General features: G+C 39.5%; 3 protein-coding genes across 3 annotated transcripts; all 3 read right to left on the reverse strand.

Moving 5' to 3' along the window:
• Positions 1-7,453: 7,453 nt before the first annotated feature.
• Positions 7,454-8,825, reverse strand: LOC137771291 (hemoglobin subunit beta). The gene is made up of 3 exons (XM_068554522.1): positions 8,672-8,825; positions 8,320-8,542; positions 7,454-7,709 (listed from the first exon to the last, which is right to left on the reverse strand). The coding sequence occupies exons 1-3, from the start codon at positions 8,761-8,763 to the stop codon at positions 7,581-7,583; spliced, it is 444 nt and encodes a 147-aa protein (XP_068410623.1). The 5' UTR covers positions 8,764-8,825; the 3' UTR covers positions 7,454-7,580.
• A 6,557-nt stretch (positions 8,826-15,382) lies between these two features.
• On the reverse strand, positions 15,383-16,803 carry LOC137771324 (hemoglobin subunit beta-like). The gene is made up of 3 exons (XM_068554560.1): positions 16,601-16,803; positions 16,249-16,471; positions 15,383-15,638 (listed from the first exon to the last, which is right to left on the reverse strand). Exons 1-3 carry the CDS (start codon positions 16,690-16,692, stop codon positions 15,510-15,512), a joined length of 444 nt encoding a protein of 147 aa, XP_068410661.1. The 5' UTR covers positions 16,693-16,803; the 3' UTR covers positions 15,383-15,509.
• Positions 16,804-20,818: 4,015 nt separating this feature from the next.
• Positions 20,819-22,222, reverse strand: LOC137772215 (hemoglobin subunit epsilon-2-like). The gene is given in 4 exon segments (XM_068556091.1): positions 20,819-20,916; positions 20,919-20,946; positions 21,790-22,006; positions 22,131-22,222. Coding segments are annotated over 4 exon segments (435 nt in total).
• Between the last annotated feature and the right edge of the window lie 1,453 nt (positions 22,223-23,675).

Here is a 23,675-nt window from a genome sequence, read left to right on the forward strand (position 1 = left end):
GTGCTGAAAATGCTTATTCATTCAGTTCAGCAGTACAGTCAGTTACCAGAAACCTGTCCTTGTCAGAGTCTTTTCCATGAATTTCTTTAAGATGAAACCCTTTTATAGGAACATATTTGCAAAAGCATCAGAGTACACACAGAACTGTCTGTAAATGACAAAAGACTTAAAAATGACCACAGTTAAAAATTTGATGAAAGTTCATAATAATAGGAATGCAAGAGATTTCTGTGCATTAATTTTGTATCCTGCTACTTTACCAAATTCATTGATTAGTTCTAGTAGTTTTCTGGTAGCATCTTTAGGATTCTCTATGTATAGTATCATGTCATCTTCAAACAGTGACAGATTTACTTCTTCTTTTCTGATTTGGATTCCTTTTATTTCTTTTTCTTGTCTGATTGCTGTGGCTAAAACTTCCAAAACAATTCAACTGAATTTTCATGTAATATATTGAGTGAAACAAGCAAAAATATATTTTATAGGAAAATGCAATTTGTATAAATTACATAAAATCATTGTGCATTTTACAAGAATACAAGAACAGTTTCTAATTACATTAGAAGTGATAACAGTGTAAGGATGAAGGATGTATAGAAAAAATAAAATTAAACCTTTTACAGAGTGGTGTTGAAAATCTGCTATAAAGTAAGACTCTGCTTGAATTTCAAAATTATCATCTTTATGCTCGTCACTGAAACAAAAACAGAACAGTGGAAGTAATGTATACAATCTTTCTGTTGGATATGGGAGTACAGAATACATACTCCTTTTGTTTTCCCAGCATCTGAACAAGTTGAAAAATATATCAAATTTATACAGAGGAGAAATTGTTAATCCAAACAATGATAAAGTCTGCCCTACTTCTTTTACTAATTTCATAATCCTCTAAGCACTGCTTTATCATTTGCTAGTCCTAATTGCATTTTTCTCACATATTGCCCTATGTACTCTAAGTGACACAAGCACTTAGTGTAGGCCTGGGGTGGAGGGGGTCAGTTATCAATTGTGTCTTGATTCTTAATCCACTCTTAATTGCCCATTCTGTGATGATGGATGTAGACTCTGATAGAAGCGCTCCTTTTCAAGTTGGCACAATGTTAAGTTTTGTCAGTAAGGTGTTCTGGAGAGGCACTGGAGGAGGAAGGGGACTCTCTTCCTAGTTCTGCTGTGATTCTCTAGGCAGGATCCTGCAACCATCTCTGTCTCTACAGCTCCAGGCTTCGGCAAGGTGCTCAGCTTCTCCAGGGCCAGCTTCCAGCAACACACATGGCGTTGCAGCGGTGGACTGCCAAGGCAGGATCTCTGGTGAATGGCTCCCTCTGATACCCCAGGAGTAACTTTGTAATCCAGTGTTGCTTTTCTGGAATTTTCTCATGAATCATTTCTCCCGTTATACCCCCAGGCAGTTTCATAGGAACATCTGAGGTGCAGTTCCTCCATATGGTGGCCGCCCCGGCACCCCAGGGAATAGATTTTCAATAAATGCTGCTGACATGGCACTTCCCAATGGATGGATGCCTATGTACCTCACTTCAGGTAGCTTTGAAGCCTCAAATTTTTTTTCAACCATGCATTGAGCCTTGGGCATGCTCTCTCTCAAGAGGTCCGGGGAAAAGACCTCTCTCACACTGTTCCTTACTTGAATGCTCTATCTCAGCACTAGGAACAGTGCCTGCTTCCTATATCTTCTATTCTTAGCGATTTAGAGTCCTCTTTACTCCTCAGTAATCAGTCTTCCAGTTCTCCAATCTCTTGTTATAATTAACAATGTTGTTTCTTTCTCCCAGCTGGACCCCAACTGGTACATTCAGCTGTGGCTATTCAGGAATGAACAAATCAACACACATCCCTGAATGTAAGAGGTTGGGGAGTGGGGCATAGCTTGTACCAGACAAGAAATAATATTTCTAGTCTTCCCTGGTGGTGCAGTGGTTAAGAATCCGCCTGCCAGTGCAGGGGACACGGGCTCGAGCCCTGGTCCGGGAGGATCCCACATGCCCGGGAGCAACAAAGCCCGTGCGCCACAACTACTGAGCCTGCACTCTAGAGCCCACAAGCCACAACTACTGAAGCCCATGCACCTAGAGCCCGTGCTCCACAACAAGAGAAGCCACCGGAGTGAGAAGCCCGTGCACCACAACGAAGAGCAGCCCCCGCTCGCTGCAACTAGAGAAAGCCCGTGCGCAGCAACGAAGACCCAACGCAGCCAAAAATAAATAAACAAATATTAAAAAAAAATAATATTTCTGGTTATGTTTTTTCTCTTTAATGAGACAATTCTTTCAGGCATCATCATTGATATCAATGATGCCACTTCTACCCATATTATTCATAATAATTATAACAAAAATACTATTTAGTTTACATTTGCTGAGCTGTGTGTCAGGCAATGTGAAGTGCCAGATGTTGCAATGAACATTTTTGTGCACTTTATCTCATTTAATCCTTACAATCACACCCTAAGAATGATATCATTTTGAGTATTTTACAGGTAAGAAAAATGAAGTTCAGCAAAATTAGCTAATTTTTCACAAGGTCAGAGCTAACAAGTAGTAGAGATTTTTTTCAATCCAGGCTGTCTGATTTCAAAATTATGTTCTGAACTGTTATACTATCTTACTTTACTTGTCAATTAGCAGTGCAAGCATCTCATGAATAATGAGACTGTATCCTCTTGTTGGTGAATTTTTTTTAAATTAATTTATTAATTTATTTATTTTTGGCTGTGTTGGGTCTTCGTTTCTGTGCAAGGGCTTTCTCTAGTTGTGGCAAGCGGAGGCCACTCTTCATCGCGGTGCACGGGCCTCTCGCTATCACGTCTTCTCTTGTTGCGGAGCACAGGCTCCAGACACGCAGGCTCAGTAGTTGTGGCTCACAGGCCCAGTTGCTCCACGGCATGTGGGATCTTCCCAGACCAGGGCTCGAACGCGTGTCCCCTGCATTGGCAGGCGGATTCTCAACCACTGCGCCACCAGGGAAGCCCTTGTTGGTGAATTTTTAATTTTAAATATATCCCCCACAGTGTTCACCAAAATTCATATACTCTTATATTCAAATTCATATTCATAGTCTATTCTATTCTATACTATTCTATTCTATTCTATTCCATTCTATTCTATTCTATTCTATTCCATTCCAGGCAGTTTTGCTTCAATTCTCTTTCCTATTTACTTGAAATTCTCAGAATACACAAACACATTATTCATCGATGATTTGGCATATGTTATCCTCCCTTTCTATTCTGGTTTTTTTCCTCTTCTCCTTCGGACAAGTATCTACTTATCTTTATCACCCATTTCATACCAAGAGCTTAACCCTCTGATCTCATAAAGCCTTGTACACACTCATTTATAGTCACGTGTTAGATGCATTACCTTCAGAATCTTCCCAACTAGATTCAGAATTGGGATGCAGCAGGGGACAAGGATTACTTGAAATTCATATATTATTTCCAGAATCAAACATCCACATAAGTGGGTATTGAATAATAAAATTAAATTGGCATGTGTTGCTGCTGGTAACACTATGTTAATAACTACAAAGGCAGAGAAACCATCAGAGACAGGATAAGGAAGAGAGCAGGCCTCCAATCACTTCCTGGATGTAGATGTTAAACCATCCTGAGGACAATGGAATTCCATTTGGTGTAAGCCCATGAAAGAATTACAAGACAGCAGTGAATATCAAGCCACAAAAGCCCCTTTTTACATTGTCTTCAGTCCTATATTTATCACAGTATTATAATACAAGGGAAGAGGTAGCAAATCTACCTCCCCCTGGTTTCTGTCCTTCATGCGGATCTTTATAAGACGACAGAGGAAACTAGGATAAGAGCGGTCAAAGGAGGAGGAGCAATAAGGGCAGTAAAATACATAAGGAAAATCTTAGAAGAACAGTGGTGTCTTTAGGCAGAAGAACTTAGTGGAATTATGGCTGTTAGGTTCTGGACAATTAAAGAGAGAGAAGACATTTACAAGGAAGGCTAAATAAAATAATTGATTTAAATAAAACATAGCAATGATCTAACTCCCAAATCAAACTGCAACTTGAATTCTTTAAGGGAAAGTAAGAATAAGCAGCAGAGTCTGTTTTCCACTTATATTAGCTGTTTACAACAACTCCAGTCATGGACTCCAAGATACAGATATATTTTCCTGAGGTCTCAACTAGCCCCTTATTTCTTTATGACTTAAATGCCTGCCCTCCCATGTGAGAGACATCTGAGTGAGAGACGTGAAATAATTTAAATACACCAGTGCAATGAAAAGAAATGTTTTTATTAGGCAGAGGCCAGATGCTCAAAACTCTTCTTTATTTTTCTATATCCAGGTTTGGGGCTCTGAGGACAAAAAGGTCTTTCCTGGAAATCAGGAAAGGGGGCTTAGTGGCATTTGTGGGACAGGGCGTTGGCCACACCAGGCGCCACCTTCTGATAGGCAGCCTGCAACGCCGGGGTGAATTCATTTTTAAGGTTCTCAGCCAGCTCAACCACCAGTACATTGCCCAGGAGCTGTGTGGAAGAGTCGAGAAACAAGGGCATGGTTATAGAGGCACCCAGCTTGGACTCAGCATATTTCACTCTCATCCCAAACTGTGCCCCTAGAATATAATATAATCATGACATTCATCCAGACATGTGTGGTATTATCATCTGTTTCAAAAATTACTTTTCAGTTAGAACTCTTTTGTACATGCTCTAGTGTTCAATTTTAATTCCCCGAGTAGACCATTTCAGCAATCTAATCTATATTTTTCTGGGTAAAGCAGTTATTATTTACTCTTCTCTCCCAGATACACAATATCTTAGTTACCACAGTTTTGACATTCTTCCAAAAATAATAAAGTAAAATAAAATATAACAAAATAAATTAAAAGTAAATTAAATAAATACAATTAAATAAAGCAAAAATGCTCCATGAAGAGCAGAACTCATAAAAACAGAGGTCATACACACAGAATAGTTTAAGAATAGTATGGTTTAACTCATTTAAAAAGAAAAAAGTCATATTTCTGTCTATAAAACAATAAATTCAGTATAACCATAACTTTGATAAAGGAATTATACTCTAACTATTACAGAACAGGTAATGTCTCAGTTAATAACTTCCTTATTAATATTTCCTCTATTGGGCTCAGATTTTCATTCAGAATTAGCTTTGTTTACCTCATAAGTGGGCTATGGTACTGACATATCAAGAGCAAAGGGACACTTTCCCAAGTTAAATTTGGAACTGTACATCTTTAGAGGCAGAATCTTGGCTTCAGTCTGGAAACCGTTTACAAATATGTAAGGCATTAAATTCTAAAGCTAAACCTTCATGGCCCTTCTCTGAGGCTCAAGAGATGGATAATCTAGAATATTATGCTGAATTCCCTTGACATTAAATTAGTTTATTTTAAAATGATTATGGAACATAATGCACAGTATTAGTTACTACCCTTTCTCGCTCATCTCCTTTCTTCTCCCTTCCCTCTTCTCCCCTCCCTTTCCCTCTCTCCCTGACTCTCTGTCTCTGTCTCTCTCTCCTTGCCTCCTCTCTCTTTCCATCTCTCTTTCTTCCACACACATACCCCATCTTCATTAACACGTACTGAACATAGGCTATAAAGCAACATGGTAGCAGAAAATAGAAATAACCGTTGGGTAAATTATCAAATAAAATTGAAATCAAATATTAAGGAACTAATTTTACTCCTAGACTTTTACGGAAGCTCCACTTTAACAAGGAATGAAAGCATATAAGAAGCTGCCAAAGTCTCCTTCCATCCCTTGACCTCCTCACTCCCGACGTGGAGACACCAACACCTAGTATATAGTAATAGTTTGAGCTTGATCCAAGTCTTATCCCAGTGATGTTCTCTTGAATTCTCCAGTATTGGAGATTTTCAGGCCCAACTTCTTGTCTAGATTCATTGGCCAGTTTCAGAGGTGAAGGAACAAAAGGGAGTGTAGGAAGTCTTTATATATATATATATTTTTATGACCATTTAGAGGGAAGAATGGTACTTTGTTTCCTCATTTCCAGATTGTGAAACCCACAGCCTCTCTTACCCTCTTTCTAATCCTGTGAAAATCTCTTTGTCTCCTAATGTCTGATTCTTATGATGACTTTTCTGTGCTCAGGAGTGTGAAAGGAAACTTCCTAAAATTTTCCTGAGGCTCCTCTGCTTCTGGGATGTGACCAGGTGGTTCTTAAACATACTGTTGGGATGTAAAGCATTCTCAGTGCCTACTGTGTACAATGACCTGAGAAGAAACAAATAGTACTTAAAAAATCTTCTGTCTTCAGTTAATTCACAATATAGTGGTGAAACAGTAAACTGTAATGCATTGTCTATAACCTGGTAGTAAAACAGAATTATTATAAAAACACTTTTTATAGACGGAAGCAACATGTTCTGTTTCAGGTAGTCAAGTAAACCTAAAATTAATCAACAGGAACATGATATAGATTTAAAGAAATGCATATGAATTAGAAAGTTCTCGAAATCCTTCTAATGTTACATTTGACAAAAATAATGCTCAAAGATATTTTACTACCTATGATGACGCAGCAAATGTCTGATCAGTGGTTTATTTTCGTATATACTTCCTCAGTGGTTGACTTTCTTTGTGCATTAACACAAAGAAACTCTACGCAATGGTCTATTGTTTGGATTGTCCTCTACTCCCAGGAATTCTAAGACAAGAAATAATTATTCATTCATTGATTATTTCATTTAATAAATATACATTTGCTGTCTATGGAGGACCTACTATAAAAGGCACAGTAGTCACGTAGGATAGTACAAAACACGCAGAAACGCTTACACAGCATGGAGGGTGGGTGTGCTTGATAGGAAGAAATGTGAAAAGTGGGTGAAGGTGGGGGTTGTATGGAAAGATTTCCTCAGGCAATACTGGAAAGTTCATTGAGGCCAGGGTCAAAAGATATGTGAGCAGGTGGTATGTGAGCACTGAACTTTACCTCAAAAGGGAGGGTAGGGTTAATTTTGAGGTCTTTTGGGGCAAGTGAGAGAGGGAGGTTAGGCCTTAGAATGGGAACATCTGAGGTAGTATAGCATTGCTGCCTACAGCATGCAAGCAACGGAAGTAGGAAAAAAGGAGACATAACAGTACTTTGAGCAATGATTATGTCTCTGACTGAGCACATTATTCTTTGAGTAATTACTGGAAATGGATCAGAGCATTAACCTGAAGTTTCTGTCTTAGGTTTGAGGTCTCCCATACAGCCCCTGTCGTGCCGGTATCCTCTCTATATTTCAAACCTTCTTGACAGTTTTTACGCTTTAAGATAGAAGTTTCATCCATTACTGACTGCGTACGGCCCCCTTTTTTTTCTCATTTCCCTTGACCTCTTCGTATAAGACACAAAGGTACCCTCTCTGTAGACCTTCAGGGACTTTCCCATATCCTTAGGGAAAAAAATGAGTAAAAGGAATCAGGAAATTGTGCTGAAAGTTCTTTATTAGGCAGAAGCCATACCTTTGAGGGTAGACATTATTTCCCCAAGTTCAGAAAATAGAATCTAGGGAAATATGGTCTTCCAATGGTCACCAAGAAATAGGCCAGGATCTCAATGGTACTTGTGGGCCAAGGCATTAGCCACACCAGCCACGACCTTCTGATAGGCAGCCTGAAGCTCCGGGGTGAATTCCTTGCCAAAGTGGCGAGCCAGCACAATCACCAGCACGTTGCCTAGGAGCTGTGTGGAAGAGATAAAAAGCAAGAGCATGGTTAGTAGAGGGACCCAGCTTAGAGTAAAGTCTCATCCCAAACTGTGCCCCTAGGGTATAAGCAGAAAGGTAGCTGAAGTGTAGGTGTTACTACTGATGTGAATCCATCCATATCAGCCTGAATTTATATTTAGAAGTGTTTCTCTCTTTCTGCCTTAATCCAGAACGTGTTTTCATTTTTATTCTTTAGAACCATTTCAAGAAGCAATACAACATTTTATCCTCCTTGCTTCGAAAGGAAGAGATAAGGGGAAAATATTAGGTAACATTTTTTTAAGTGGATAAAAGAAGAAAGTTTTTTTTTTTAATTAGACACTCAAAATAAAGTTTGATTAAAAAAGGAGAAGGCATTGCAGAGAACAAACAGGAGAGAACAAGAATGAATAAGAGGAGACGATGCCTGTGAGCAAACAGGGTAAAATAAACTAAAGTAAACAAAATGGTCCCGAGGAGTCCATAGTGCTGTAACCAGAATACCTCTTCTCCATTCTAAACTGCATCCTGCCATTGAACCCTCTCCCCATGACGCGAGCTTGACCATAGAAAAGAAGGAGAACATTGAGGGTCCCATAGACTCACCCTGAAGTTCTCAGGATCCACGTGCAGCTTGTCACAGTGCAGCTCGCTCAGCGTAGCAAACGTGCCCTTGAGGTCGTCGAGATGCTTCAGGCCGTCACTAAAGGAGGCTAGCACCTTCTTGCCATGGGCCTTCACCTTAGGGTTTTTCATAACAGCATCAGCGGTGGACAGGTCCCCAAAGGCCTCAAAGAACCTCTGAGTCCAGGGGTAAACAACCAGCAGCCTAAGGGGTGAAAACAGCAAAAGGACAGAGGGAGTCAGCACCTGTCAGAATCTCAGGGGATTGCTCTGTCCCCACGTGCCCAGCTGCCATTCACTCTCCTTAAGCCTGCCTTGTAAGCTGGATACCTACCTGCCCAGTGCCTCACCACCAACTTCCTCCACGTTCACCTTGGCCCATAGGGTAGTGACGGCAGACTTCTCCTCAGCAGTCAGATGCACCATGGTGTCTGTTCGTGTAGTTGCTAGTGAACACGGTTGTGTCAGAAGCAAGTGTAAGCAGCCGCTGGCCTTGCTCTTCCTTTTATGCCCAACCCTGCCTCCTGCCCTCCCTGCTTCTGTGACCAGATTGGCCCAGGCTGGGGTGTGGTTCCACAGGGTGAGGCTTGAATGATGACAGCCATACCTCTCCTTGGCATTCCTGGCACTGACTCCAGGCCTTCAGTCTTCTCTCTGGGTGTCTCCAGGTCCCACTCATTCCAGCAATACAAATTGCTACTAAAATCATCATCCTTGGCAAGTTTACTTGTACAATTTTTAGAATCACAATGTAGTAATCTCTTAGAGACTGCCTCCTCTATTTTCTTAGTACACAAATGAAGAATCTGAGGTCCAGAATGTGGAAGGGATTTGCCCACTGTGATTCAACTTAAGACTCTATGGATGGATTATATCCTGTGCCTTCAGAATATGCAAAATTATTACAAGGACAGCATGGATAAAACCTCTGCCCTAGTTCTAAGTATGTATCTCTTTTCTTCTCTTGATTGGGATTAAATCCTTCTGGTAAGAAAACAAATATTCATTCATTCATTCATCTACTCATTCATTTTTTTCTTATTTATGACCAAATAAATAATGATAGAAAAATAGAAATATGAATCGAGAGGTCCTGTGAGATAGTTCCTCTATTAGGGTTTGGGAATCCATAGATGAAAACAGAGATCTCTCAGTGTAGTAAGAAACACAAATAAGGAAAAAATTGATCACAACTCCAAGGTTTTAGTAACCCTGAGGGAAGCAATGTTTTCAAAGACTAAAGAGAGGCATATAACTTGTTTCTTCCTGGACTGACGTGGGAAAGGGTTTGGGAGAACAGAGAAGCTTCTCCGTGATTTAAAAGGAGGGGTAAAAATGTGGAAAGGCATTCTAACCTTGGCTCAGATTATTTCTTTTCCTCCCCTAGGCCACTAAGAATGCTGTGTTTCTAACAATTTCTCTTATTTAAATTCATCACCCATTATTCTATTTTCTCTATATATTTTTGTTTGTTTGCTCCTTCTTTTACTAAAATTTATTCCTCTATATGTACAGCTCTTCCAATATTCCTTCTTCCTCTTTTTTCTCCATGTAATAAATCCTGTTAACTTCTTAGGCAGGAAAAACTTCTCTATAAGTATAGAGTTTTGCTTCTTACTATTAAAAAATTCAATGAAAAAAGCAAAAGCAGCAAGCATTTCTGAGCTCAGCATATGATCTCAAGTGCCTATTAGTTATTTTCCCTACTTTTCCTCATCTCTACCTTCTGCATCTTACCTGCTTCCTGAATTCTCATTTGCTTTCAGTAAGGAAAGGGCCATACAATTTTTACTCACCATGTTTCTCCTACCTTAGAATCTCCTGATTCGGGTACCTTGATGTCTAGAATCACCTTTCTCTCTCCTTTGTCATCACTGGCAACACATATTTAACAAAAATCTCTCATCCTTTCAGCTCTAAGGCTCTGAAACTCCAACTAAAATAATTTTAAGTGAACTAGAAGAAAAGGACGTCTCTATTTCTAATTGTTCCAAAGAAATACATAAAATTCCCACTTTCATTGCTCCATTTTCCAAAATATTTTCTCCATCATTTCTAGATAAATAAAGATTCCTCAACCCTTCGACCTGTCCCAAGCCCCATCAAGCACTTGTGAACAAATTCACTCTGATTATTCTCAGACATGTAAGAAAATCTTGGTTCTTGTTTTGCTACCTGGAGGTTAGGGCAGAATTATATGCCCAAAAAAAAAAGATTATAGGGGTAAAAAAGATAGAATTTCAACATTTTCAATTTATATTCATTCTTTTCTAAAACCTTGAAGCAAAGAGGATCTTACTATTGTCCTATCCTTGGAAAAAAAATTTTACATGTTGACTTCTGGGGAAAGATGTCTTTCAAATGTCTTAAATGTTAAAAAAAAAAACAACCAAAAAAACCAACCCCACATTTGGTTTGACCTTTAGGTTTTGAGTTTCATTTTATTCAACTGAAACCTCTGTTAGCTTTATCATTGTTTTACATTTGTACTCTTTTCAAGACCCTATTTCAGACTTCTGATATCAGAGGTCAGGCATATGTACGTGAAAGGACCACTTCTGGGGAAGTTTGGACATATCTTTTCAGGAAACCTGTGTCATGGAAAACTCATGGAACTTACTAAATAAGAGTATAGAATATGCCTATATTTTCCTGTAAAGAGCCAAATTGTCAAGGCTACAATTTTGCCATCTTGACTGACAGAAATAGCACCTACTTAAAGACTTCCCCTACCTTTTCCTGTTCTCAGAGGTGGTTTCCTTAAATTCTTTTGATTCTAATTTTAACTTAATTAATTAATTTTAATTGAAGTATAGTTGATCTACACTATTATATTAGTTTCAGGTGTACAGCATAGTGATTTATTTAGTACTTTTATAGATTATACTCCATTAAAAGCTATTACAAGATAATGGCTATAATTCCAGTGCTATACAATATATCATTGTTGCTTATCTATTTTATACATGGTAGTTTGTACCTCTTAATTCCCTACCCCTTTCCTGACCCTCCCCTCTCCTCTCTTCCCACTGCTAACCAATAGTTTGCTCTTTATATCTGTGAGTCTCTTTTTCTTTTTTTATATTAATTTGTTTGTTTTGTTTTTCAGATTCCACATAAAAGTGACAACAGACAGTATTTGCCTCTCTCTGTCTGACTTATTTAACCAAACATAATACCCTCCAAGTCAATCCATGTTGTTCTTATGGCTGGGTAATATTCCATTGTATACATATACACCTAAATTCTTCAATTGTGTCTTCTTTTTCTTTTTTTTTTTTTTTAACATCTTTATTGGAGTCGTGTCTTCTTTCTTATGCCGTCCTCTGCCATGGATGGCCTATGAGCCACTCTTTTGTATGGACAGCTGTGGCATCCACCACCATCCAAGTCTCAGGGCAAGAGTTGCTGCTTTGTTTCACCGTTGCTGCTTGGTATGATTAAAGAGTGAAACAGGTTTCTCCTTCTATTACCATAACCCTGCAGGGATAAGGCTTCAAGTTGTAATAAGGCATCAAAAGCTCAGACATACCAGGCAAATATAAGGAAGAGTGAATAGTGTGATAAATGGTGTATGTGCAGAGCCTCAAGCTCAAATCCAGGTCAGCACTCAAAGGTTCTGGAACACTTCTTAGGCCCACTGACGCCTTCATCACCGTGAGCTAATTTGTACTCTGTGAAGGGATCCACAGCATGTTTTCTCTACTTTGATTCCAGCCGCAGTGAGCACTAAACACACACATGCATGCCCCTCCACACACACACACATGCTACAAGTCCCCGAGAGAGAGGTTTTTTTTTCTTTTTCCTTTACTCCAGTCGGTCAAGTTTAACTAATTCCAAATGTTCTATACCAGGATGGGCCTAGTCTGAATACACTTAAGAGGATGATTATTAACTTTCTTCAAGAGGATCATGACATTCATCCAGAGATATGTGGTTTTATCATTTGTTTCAAAAAATACTTTTCAGTTAGAACTCTTTTGTACATGCTCTAGTGTTCAATTTTAATTCCCCGAGTAGACCATTTCAGCAATCTAATCTATATTTTTCTGGGTAAAGCAGTTATTATTTACTCTTCTCTCCCAGATACACAGTATCTTAGTTACCTCAGTTTTGGCATTCTTCCAAAAATAATAAAGTAAAATAAAATATAACAAAATAAATTAAAACTAAATTAAATAAATACAATTAAATAAAACAAAAATGCTCCATGAAGAGCAGCACTCATAGAAACAGAGGTCCTACACACAGAATAGTTTAAGAATAGTATGGTTTAACTCATTTAAAAAGAAAAAAAAGTCATATTTCTGTCTATAAAACAATAAATTCAGTATAACCATAACTTTGATAAAGGAATTATACTCTAACTATTACAGAACAGGTAATGTCTCAGTTAATAACTTCCTTATTAATATTTCCTCTATTGGGCTCAGATTTTCATTCAGAATTAGCTTTGTTTACCTCATAAGTGGGCTATGGTACTGACATATCAAGAGCAAAGGGACACTTTCCCAAGTTAAATTTGGAACTGTACATCTTTAGAGGCAGAATCTTGGCTTCAGTCTGGAAACCGTTTACAAATATGTAAGGCATTAAATCCTAAAGCTAAACCTTCAGGGCCCTTCTCTGAGGCTCAAGAGATGGATAATCTAGAATATTATGCTGAATTCCCTTGACATTAAATTAGTTTATTTTAAAATGATTATGGAACATAATGCACAGTATTAGTTACTACCCTTTCTCGCTCATCTCCTTTCTTCTCCCTTCCCTCTTCTCCCCTCCCTTTCCCTCTCTCCCTGACTCTCTGTCTCTGTCTCTCTCTCCTTGCCTCCTCTCTCTTTCCATCTCTCTTTCTTCCACACACATACCCCATCTTCATTAACACGTACTGAACATAGGCTATAAAACAACATGGTAGCAGAAAATAGAAATAACCGTTGGGTAAATTATCAAATAAAATTGAAATCAAATATTACGGAACTAATTTTACTTTTAGACTTTTACGGAAGCTCCACTTTAACACGGAATGAAACCATATAAGAAGCTGCCAAAGTCTCCTCCCATCCCTTGACCTCCTCACTCCCGATGTGGAGACACCAACACCTAGTATATAGTAATAGTTTGAGCTTGATCCAAGTCTTATCCCAGTGATGTTCTCTTGAATTCTCCAGTATTGGAGATTTTCAGGCCCAACTTCTTGTCTAGATTCATTGGCCAGTTTCACAGGTGAAGGAACAAAAGAGAGTAGTAAGTTTTTATTTATTTTTTATTTTTTATGACCATTTAGAGGGAAGAAAGGTACTTTGTTTCCTCATTTCCAGATTGTGAAACCCACAGCCTCTCTTACCCTCTTTCTTTTCTTTTCTTATTTATTTATTTATTTATTTATTTATTTATTTATTTTTGGCTGTGTTGGGTCTTCGTTTCTGTGCGAGGGCTTTCTCCAGCTGCGGCTGTGCGCGGGCCTATCACTGTCGCAGCCTCTCCCGCTGCGGAGCACAGGCTCCAGACGCGCAGGCTCAGTAGTTGTGGCTCACGGGCTTAGTTGCTCCGCGGCATGTGGGATCTTCCCAGACCAGGGCTCGAACCCGTGTCCCCTGCATTGGCAGGCGGATTCTTAACCACTGCGCCACCAGGGAAGCCCACCCTCTTTCTAATCCTGTGAAAATCTCTTTGTCTCCTAATGTCTGATTCTTATGATGACTTTTCTGTGCTCAGGAGTGTGAAAGGAAACTTCCTAAAATTTTCCTGAGGCTCCTCTGCTTCTGGGATGTGACCAGGTGGTTCTTAAACATACTGTTGGGATGTAAAACATTCTCAGTGCCTACTGTGTACAATGACCTGAGAAGGAACAAATATACTTAAAAAATCTTCTGCCTTCAGTTAATTCACAATATAGTGGTGAAACAGTAAACTGTAATGCATTGTCTATAACCTGGTAGTAAAACAGAATTATTATAAAAACACTTTTTATAGACGGAAGCAACATATTCTGTTTCAGGTAGTCAAGTAAGCCTAAAATTAATCAACAGGAAATGATATAGATTTAAAGAAATACATATGAATTAGAAGGTTCTCGAAATCCTTCTAATGTTACATTTGACAAAAATAATGCTCAAAGATATTTCACTACCTATGATGACACAGCAAATGTCTGATCAGTGGTTTATTTTCCTATATGCTTCCTCAGTGGTTTACTTTCTTTGTGCATTAACACAAAGAAACTCTACGCAATGGTCTATTGTTTGGATTGTCCTCTACTCCCAGGAATTCTAAGACAAGAAATAATTATTCATTCATTGATTATTTCATTTAATAAATATACATTTGCTGTCTATGGAGGACCTACTATAAAAGGCACAGTAGTCACGTAGGATAGTACAAAACACGCAGAAACGCTTACACAGCATGGAGGGTGGGTGTGCTTGATAGGAAGAAATGTGAAAAGTGGGTGAAGGTGGGGGTTGTATGGAAAGATTTTCTTAGGCAATACTGGAGAGTTCATTGAGACTACGGTCAAAAGATATGTGAGCAGGTGGTATGTGAGCACTGAACTTTACCTCAAAAGGGAGGGTAGGGTTAATTTTGAGGTCTTTTGGGGCAAGTGAGAGAGGGAGGTTAGGCCTTAGAACGGGAACATCTGAGGTAGTATAGCATTGCTGCCTACAGCATGCAAGCAGGGGAAGTAGGAAAAAAGGAGACATAATATTACCTTGAGCAATGATTATGTCTCTGACTGAGCACATTACATTTTGAGTAATTACTGGAAATGGATCAGAGCATTAACCTGAAGTTTCTGTCTTAGGTTTGAGGTCTCCCATACAGCCCCTGTCGTGCCGGTATCCTCTCTATATTTCAAACCTTCTTGACAGTTTTTACGCTTTAAGATAGAAGTTTCATCCATTACTGACTGCGTACGGCCCCCTTTTTTTTCTCATTTCCCTTGACCTCTTCGTATAAGACACAAAGGTACCCTCTCTGTAGACCTTCAGGGACTTTCCCATGTCCTTAGGGAAAAAAATGAGTAAAAGGAATCAGGAAATTGTGCTGAAAGTTCTTTATTAGGCAGAAGCCATACCTTTGAGGGTAGACATTATTTCCCCAAGTTCAGAAAATAGAATCTAGGGAAATATGGTCTTCCAATGGTCACCAAGAAATAGGCCAGGATCTCAATGGTACTTGTGGGCCAAGGCACTAGCCACACCAGCCACGACCTTCTGATAGGCAGCCTGAAGCTCCGGGGTGAATTCCTTGCCAAAGTGGCGAGCCAGCACAATCACCAGCACGTTGCCTAGGAGCTGTGTGGAAGAGATAAAAAGCAAGAGCATGGTTAGTAGAGGGACCCAGCTTAGAGTAAAGTCTCACCCCAAACTGTGCCCCTAGGGTATAAGCAGAAAGGTAGCTGAAGTGTAGGTGTTACTACTGATGTGAATCCATCCATATCAGCCTGAATTTATATTTAGAAGTGTTTCTCTCTTTCTGCCTTAATCCAGAACGTGTTTTCATTTTTATTCTTTAGAACCATTTCAAGAAGCAATACAACATTTTATCCTCCTTGCTTCGAAAGGAAGAGATAAGGGGAAAATATTAGGTAACATTTTTTTAAGTGGATAAAAGAAGAAAGTTTTTTTTTTTAATTAGACACTCAAAATAAAGTTTGATTAAAAAAGGAGAAGGCATTGCAGAGAACAAACAGGAGAGAACAAGAATGAATAAGAGGAGACGATGCCTGTGAGCAAACAGGGTAAAATAAACTAAAGTAAACAAAATGGTCCCGAGGAGTCCATAGTGCTGTAACCAGAATACCTCTTCTCCATTCTAAACTGCATCCTGCCATTGAACCCTCTCCCCATGACGCGAGCTTGACCATAGAAAAGAAGGAGAACATTGAGGGTCCCATAGACTCACCCTGAAGTTCTCAGGATCCACGTGCAGCTTGTCACAGTGCAGCTCGCTCAGCGTAGCAAACGTGCCCTTGAGGTCGTCGAGATGCTTCAGGCCGTCACTAAAGGAGACTAGCACCTTCTTGCCATGGGCCTTCACCTTAGGGTTTTTCATAACAGCATCAGCGGTGGACAGGTCCCCAAAGGCCTCAAAGAACCTCTGAGTCCAGGGGTAGACAACCAGCAGCCTAAGGGGTGAAAACAGCAAAAGGACAGAGGGAGTCAGCACCTGTCAGAATCTCAGGGGATTGCTCTGTCCCCACGTGCCCAGCTGCCATTCACTCTCCTTAAGCCTGCCTTGTAAGCTGGATACCTACCTGCCCAGGGCCTCACCACCAACTTCCTCCACGTTCACCTTGGCCCATAGGGCAGTGATGGCAGACTTCTCCTCAGCAGTCAGATGCACCATGGTGTCTGTTCGTGTAGTTGCTAGTGAACACGGTTGTGTCAGAAGCAAGTGTAAGCAGCAGCTAGCCCTGCTCTTCCTTGTAAGCCCCACCCAGCTTCCTGCCCTCCTTGCTTCTGAGAGCAGATTGGCCCATGGCACAACACAAGTTCATTGGTTTGGGGGAAAGTGAGATGCACTCTTGTTCCTCAGTTCCCTTCATCTGTGATTGGCTGATCCAGTGTGTCAGGACTCAGAAACCCTGCTCTCCCTGTACTTACCTCCCAGCTTCATTTTCTTCATCAGTAGCTTCTACAAATATACTGCCAGTCTCATTTATGATAAATGTTTTAGTCAACATTGTGGAATGTATCTTACAGTTTAACCCATCCAACTCTTTCAATTCATACATAAGAAAACTAAGACCTAGAAAGCAAAAATTTTATCAAGTTGACTCTACATGGAGCCTCACTTTGTTTCTAGATATGTTTATAAGTGGTTGGAATGGATTAATATTTTGCCATAGATTTAACTTTCTTTCTCCTTTGTATAATACTTTGGGTCACAAAATTCTTTTTTTTCCCATCCCTTCATTGAAATAAATGTCCATTAAGTGAAAGAAAAATAATAAATATTGTCTCTCTACCACCTGCTGAAATAGGTTTGGCGAGCATGGATTATAATGGGAACAATTCAATGAGAAATAAAGAAAAATATCTGATACCTATTGCGTAAGTATTTAAATGTATGATGTGACTAAAGAGAGAATGCAAAGGAATTGCAAACAAGATTTATCTTATTCAGCCTGCTAAAGTCTGAGAGGGTTTCTGGGAAAACGCCAAGTGCAGAAATTTCCACAGCTGGGTCCTCAAGAAAAAATGTGGAGTTGGACCCAGGAATGAAGATTCAAAGCGAATTTCACTCTTTTCTCAATTCAAAATAATACTACAATGATATACAAATATATACCCACGAGCATAGCTGGAAGGAAGGAAGGAAGGAAGGGAAGGAAGAAGGAAGGAAGGAAGGAAGGAGGGAGGGAGGGAGGGAGGCAAAAAGGAAGGAGGGAAGAAGGGAGGGAATGGAAGGGAAGGAGGAGGGAAAAGAATATAAAGAAGAGGAGAGATTGACAATTCCAAAATTTCACAAGGCTCTAGATAAAGAAAATTTTTATACTTTGCTAAAGATAGTGTAAAAACAGTATAATTGCTTTTGAAAATATTTGGTGGTGTCTACTGAAGCAGAATATATGCAGCACCTATGACCTGGCAATTATACTTCTAGATATACAGAAATGCTTGTTTGTGTGCATCCAAAGACATGTATAGGAATGCTTGTAACATCAATATGCCTCAGAATCTCAATTCAGTAGCAACTTAATTGTTCCTCATTTAGTGGAATAGATAAATTATGATATGGTAAAAGAATGAAATATTATACAACAATGAAAAGAATCTGTATCACATGCTGTAATACAGATTAATTGCACAACATAATGTTGATTAAAAATTACCAGGGACAATAATTCAAATTATATGATTTATATATAGAAAGACGGACAGTGTGACTGTGATTCAGATGACAAGGGGGGAATGTTATATGATAGGAAGTTGCTATGAACGATCTTTACCCTATGTGACAGTTTCTTTTTCTTTAACCTGAAAGTCAAATAAAACTATTGAAAAATTCAAGGACTGGAGTGGCATGATTTGATTTGTATTATTTTGGCTTCAGTGGACATGGGGGTAAAATAAATGAGAGACAAATAGGATGATATTGTATTAGGGAGGGAAGTAAAAGCATCTCTATTTTCAGGCTTGAGCAATTGATGATGTGATAGTCATTAAGAAGGGGAACACAAAAAGAAGCCTCAGTTAGCAGGAGTAAATTCGGAAAAGATCAGGAGTTCAGTCTTGGACATACTGTGTTTGTTGTAGTTTTGAGCAATCCAAAATGAGATATTATTACATGAAATTTCTAAAAATCTTATATGTTCTGGTATAATGTTATAAGTAATAATCCTAGTTATTACTTTAAAATGTATATCTCAGAAATAACTAATTTTCTTGTCAACTGCATTATTATGAACTTTCGTCAAATCTTTAACCGTGGTCATTTTTAAGTCTTTTGTCATTTACAGACAGTTCTGGGTGTACTCTGATGATTTTGCAAATATGTTCCTATAAAAGGGTTTCAAAAAAAAAAAAAACAAAATGAGATATTAAGCAAATAGTTAGATATCTAGTTCTGAAGCTCAGAAATAATGCAATCAGTTCAAGAATATACAATGAAACAGGGCACAGAGGAACAGATCATAATGCATCATATAAACCACTACCACTACCTTTTCAAAAATGACAGACAATGCACTTTACAAATATCTCCTTGAAACCTTGGAATGTATTTGTGGGGTAGGGATAATTATCCCATTTACAAACAAGGAAATTAATTCTGAAAAATGTTAACTAAATGTTTCAAGCCATTGGGGCAATAATTTGACCTTGTCTGTTAATCCCAAAGCCCTGGCTTTTCACCTTATGCCAGGGACTTCAGTACAGAAATTTGAAGTGATTTTTACAAAGGTGGCTACGCCCGTTGCCAGCTCTAAGTAAGAGACATCTAGGTTTTTTCTTCTTCTGTCAATAGATTTCCTCTTTTCATTCACTAGACAGGGAACCTGGCTATCATCCATGACTTCTCCACTCTCTATTTCACTATGTTTCAAGTCCTGCAGCATCTTGGCCACAGTGGTCCTTTATTTGATTTTTTTCTTAGTTCCACTGCTCCTGTCAAGTTTAGTCTTTTACCTATCACTTCATTATACTCACAGCAAATTCCTATGCCCAGATTCAGGGTAGATTCTGCCTTGTCAAGTCTATGCCCACACATGGATCAATTTCCCTAAAATACCCTATTCATTATTTCACTCTGGTGTGCAAGAAACCTCACTGGTAATTTTGTTTGCAACAATAGCTTCTTTTCCTGCTTTTTCTGGTCTCTCCAGCAGATTCTCTAATTTTATACCACCCCGCTGCTTTTTTTTTTTTTTTTAACTTTTTATTTATTTATTTATGGCTGTGTTGGGTCTTCGTTTCTGTGCGAGGGCTTTCTGTAGTTGTGGCAAGCGGGGGCCACTATTCATCGCGGTGCACAGGCCTCTCACTATCGCGGCCTCTCTTGTTGCAGAGCACAGGCTCCAGACGCGCAGGCTCAGTAATTGTGGCTCACGGGCCCAGTTGCTCCGCGGCATGTGGGATCTTCCCGGACCAGGGCTCGAACCCGTGTTCCCTGCTTTGGCAGGCAGATTCTCAACCACTGCGCCACCAGGGAAGCCCCACCCCACTGCTTTTAATGGGCCAGTTTCTCCTCTGTCAATTAGACCTGGCATGCTGATTCTTGAATTTGTCATTTTCCCTCATAAATGGTCTTTATCTCTACCAAAGGATTAATAGAATTAGAAATGTGTTTCAGGTCACAGAGCTACCAGGTGATGACAGATTCAAACCAAAGCTGTCAGTTCATATGCTTTAGGGATGTTGCCTTCATTAGTACCATTGAAGATGCTAGGAAAAAGTTGAGAGCAGAGTCCTTAACTGGGTCTCTAAGAAGTACCATCTTCACTGTATTATAGCTGCTAAAAATATGTTTCTTATATTAAATAGAAGTGAGCTATAGTCCAAAAAGAACTCTATCCTGAGTTTATACAAATAACAGCCTATACAGGTCCCCTACTTTGTGTCCTAACAACTCACTATCAATAATCATTTTGCATCTCTCAAGAGTAACTCCATTTCCTTCCTTTTTCTAAAGACCTTCTCCAACTCAAGAGTCTAGTTTCCCATCCTAAGAGTAATTACCCATTGAAGCCACTCTTATCCTGTAGAATCTTATAAGGGTCCCTTCTCTATCATCCCCAAACTCTCAATCTCCAATATTCTCATTCCAATTCTCATTCTTTTAGCTGAATCAACTTATAGAAGATAAAGACAGAGAGAAAATACAAGGATATTCCTTATAGAGCATGACTTTTATTTTATTTGTATTATATAGGAGTTAAGTCTGGAGGCAGGGCTCTCTCCCTCCACCTTCAGGAGATGGACTGTTGGGACCCAGGGTCCTCAGGTAGGAACCAACATAGTTGGCCAGGCAACTACTGGTGCTTGTTGGCCAGAGCATTAGCCACAGCTTCTGTCAGCTTCTGCCAGGCAGCCTGCATCTTTTGGGTAAATTCCTCGCTGAAGTGGGTTGCAAGACAATCAATATCATGTTGCCTAGGAGGTGGGGATAAAAAGAAGATAGTGCATAGTGAACAGAATGTCTCAAGCTGCCCTTACAGCAAATAGATACAACATCCATTTCCTTCTTGATAAGAGGTTGAGCAACTTTCATTGTCATGCTCCCACAAAAGTGCATCATTATATGCTTGACATTGGCTTCAGTGACTCCCAGCCCTGAACCCCCATTGTGTTCTATCCTTCTCTCATTTTCCCTGCCAACTTCTGACCCCAGAGCATTGATGTGGATTGCTTCTCTACTTTTTTAGAAGTAGGATTATAGTGCTGGGGTTTGATACGCATAGTCTAAGTCTTCAGATATTGCATACATTCAAATTGTTTGGACACCCATTTGACAAAGTATCCAGTGCTTTGTATACAAGAGCATTTCATCATTGCTGGAGTTGAGAGGAGAAGGGGCAAACCGTGAAAACGTCGCTCTTACTTTGCCCTGCTTACTCCTGGTTCAAAGCTCAAGAACCATGCAGGAATGTGTTCATCGATTTTTATAGAAAATTTCAGTTATCAAAGGCAAGGTGTTCTTCTCCCTGGCTCAATTTGTATTCTCCAGGCCAAACTATTTAGCTCACTTTTGGCCAGTATTCTTCACGACATTTTTTTTTAAGAAATATCAGATGGCCAGTGGCCTCCACTGGTCATAGCGTAATTAATTACTCTACTTGGCCTTACCTTTGACCTTAGGAACAACCTAACTACCAAAATCAAGCTTTTTCCTGAAATATTACCTCCCAAAAATACCTCTATAGGATAAGACTGTGTTCCCTACTGTAACCACAGCACAGATACCTGGATGAAAGAACAAAGCACAAGCATGCCCAGAACTCACCCTGAAGTTCTCAGAATCCACATGCAGCTTGTCAAAGTGCAGCTCACTTAAATGTGCAAAGGTGCCCTTGAGGTCGTCCATGTGTTTAATGGCATTTCCAAAGGAGGTCAGCACCTTCCTGCCATGGGCCTTGACCTTAGGGTTGCCCATTATCGCAGACTCAAAGTTAGCAAAATTGTAAAAGAACCTCTGGGTCCATGGGTAGACAACTAGGAACCTATGGGATGATCATAGTCACAGAGCAGATGGGAAGTCAGAGTATGTAAGAAACCTGACCAATCCGTCTTTCTGGAACAATTTCTGCCTTTCTGCCCCCTGTCCTACCTGTGTCCAGCGCTTACCTTCCCAAGCTCTCACCTCCAGCCACCTCTACATTCATCTTGGCCCACAGGCTAGCAACAACCTCCTTCTCCTCAGCAGTAAAATGCACCATGGTGTCTGGGAGCTTACTGGTGATCACTAATGGGCCAGAAGCAAGTCTGTGCTGCTGCTTCTCTACATGGCCTTTTATTCCTCATCTCTTGTCCCCAGGCCCTTACTTCTCCCAATAAAATGAGACTATTGTTCAAAGGTGGGTTGTCACCACCAGGGATGGGACTTGGGCAAGGGAAGGTCAGCTAGATGGACATTTGTGTCTCTGATAGTGTTGGGTGACTCTATCAGGGGGATTCTGCTGTCCTCTCTCTTACCATCTACCATGCAATTCATATCTCAAGCTCCCTGCTACCATCCCTGAATTGACCATAAGGCATAAATAGAATTAGGAAGAGTAACAGTTAGAACTCTGTTGAGCATTGCATCAGGTGTTTACAAGACATTGTTCTTCTCTTCAGCCAGGGTATAGAAGAAGTCACAGCTCTTCTTGGTTACCAGTGCTTCTAAAGCTTATATGGGGCTCATAATTTTATAGATCTTGTAACCAAGAAAAAAGACCTCAATCCAGAATCTGTTTAGAAATAAGATAGGTAAGAACTGGGTAATTTAGAGAAAAATTGAGCATCACCCCATTGTTGTTGAGTTCTACCAATAATATATGCACTTGCCTGAATAATTTTTTTTCACTCTGATTATATGGACAAGTGTCTCTGGCCAATGCATGTATCTATGCATTTGTATCAGAGAATACACAATTGGCTGTTGGGGAAACAGGTGTTCCTGAGTTCAGTGAAGAGAGTATTAGAATTCTCCTTGGCAATGGCTATGGAAGAATGGAGTTGTCTCTTGTGTGCTGAATCCACACTCTCTGGCTGTGTGTAACTTTTTTTCATATCTAATCAGGCAGAGGCAATCTTCACTGACAGTACTCCACACACCACTGCCTCTGTGATCTAAGGTACTTTGGTCTCATGCATCCAAATAAGCATTTACAGGACTAGAAAAGGCACACTTGTAGTGGGAGAGGGAATGGTTCATTTTGTTTCTTTATTTCAAAATTTGTTTTCCTACATTTTGACCTCCAGAAAGCTGGTTTGTTTGTTTCTCCCTGAGATCAATCTTACAAATATATATACATATAATAATAATAATAAATAATCTCCATGTGTATTTACAGAGGTACTCTAAAATTTAAAGAGTTCAACCCAATATATTCAGTATATTATAGGTGAATTTCTACTACTAGAAAATAAATCCTTTCTGTCTATTTGATATAGCAAGAGGCTTTTATCTTTTCAGCTTGGAAAACACTTAAATGTAAAATGTGGATAAGAATTACTAAGTTTCTGGAAGCTGGTTTACCATGACAGACATGATTATCTGTGAGCTCTCCATCCCAAGCTGTGTTAATGTGAGCACTTTGCTACAGAGATATGAAGAAAAGAGTTTGAATTAATGCTGAAAGAATTTGCTTCAAAATAAGAGGTCAATGAAATAAAATAAAGAAGAGG

The sequence above is a fragment of the Eschrichtius robustus genome, chromosome 11, assembly GCF_028021215.1.
Source record: "Eschrichtius robustus isolate mEscRob2 chromosome 11, mEscRob2.pri, whole genome shotgun sequence".
Taxonomy (NCBI): Eukaryota; Metazoa; Chordata; class Mammalia; order Artiodactyla; family Eschrichtiidae; genus Eschrichtius; species Eschrichtius robustus.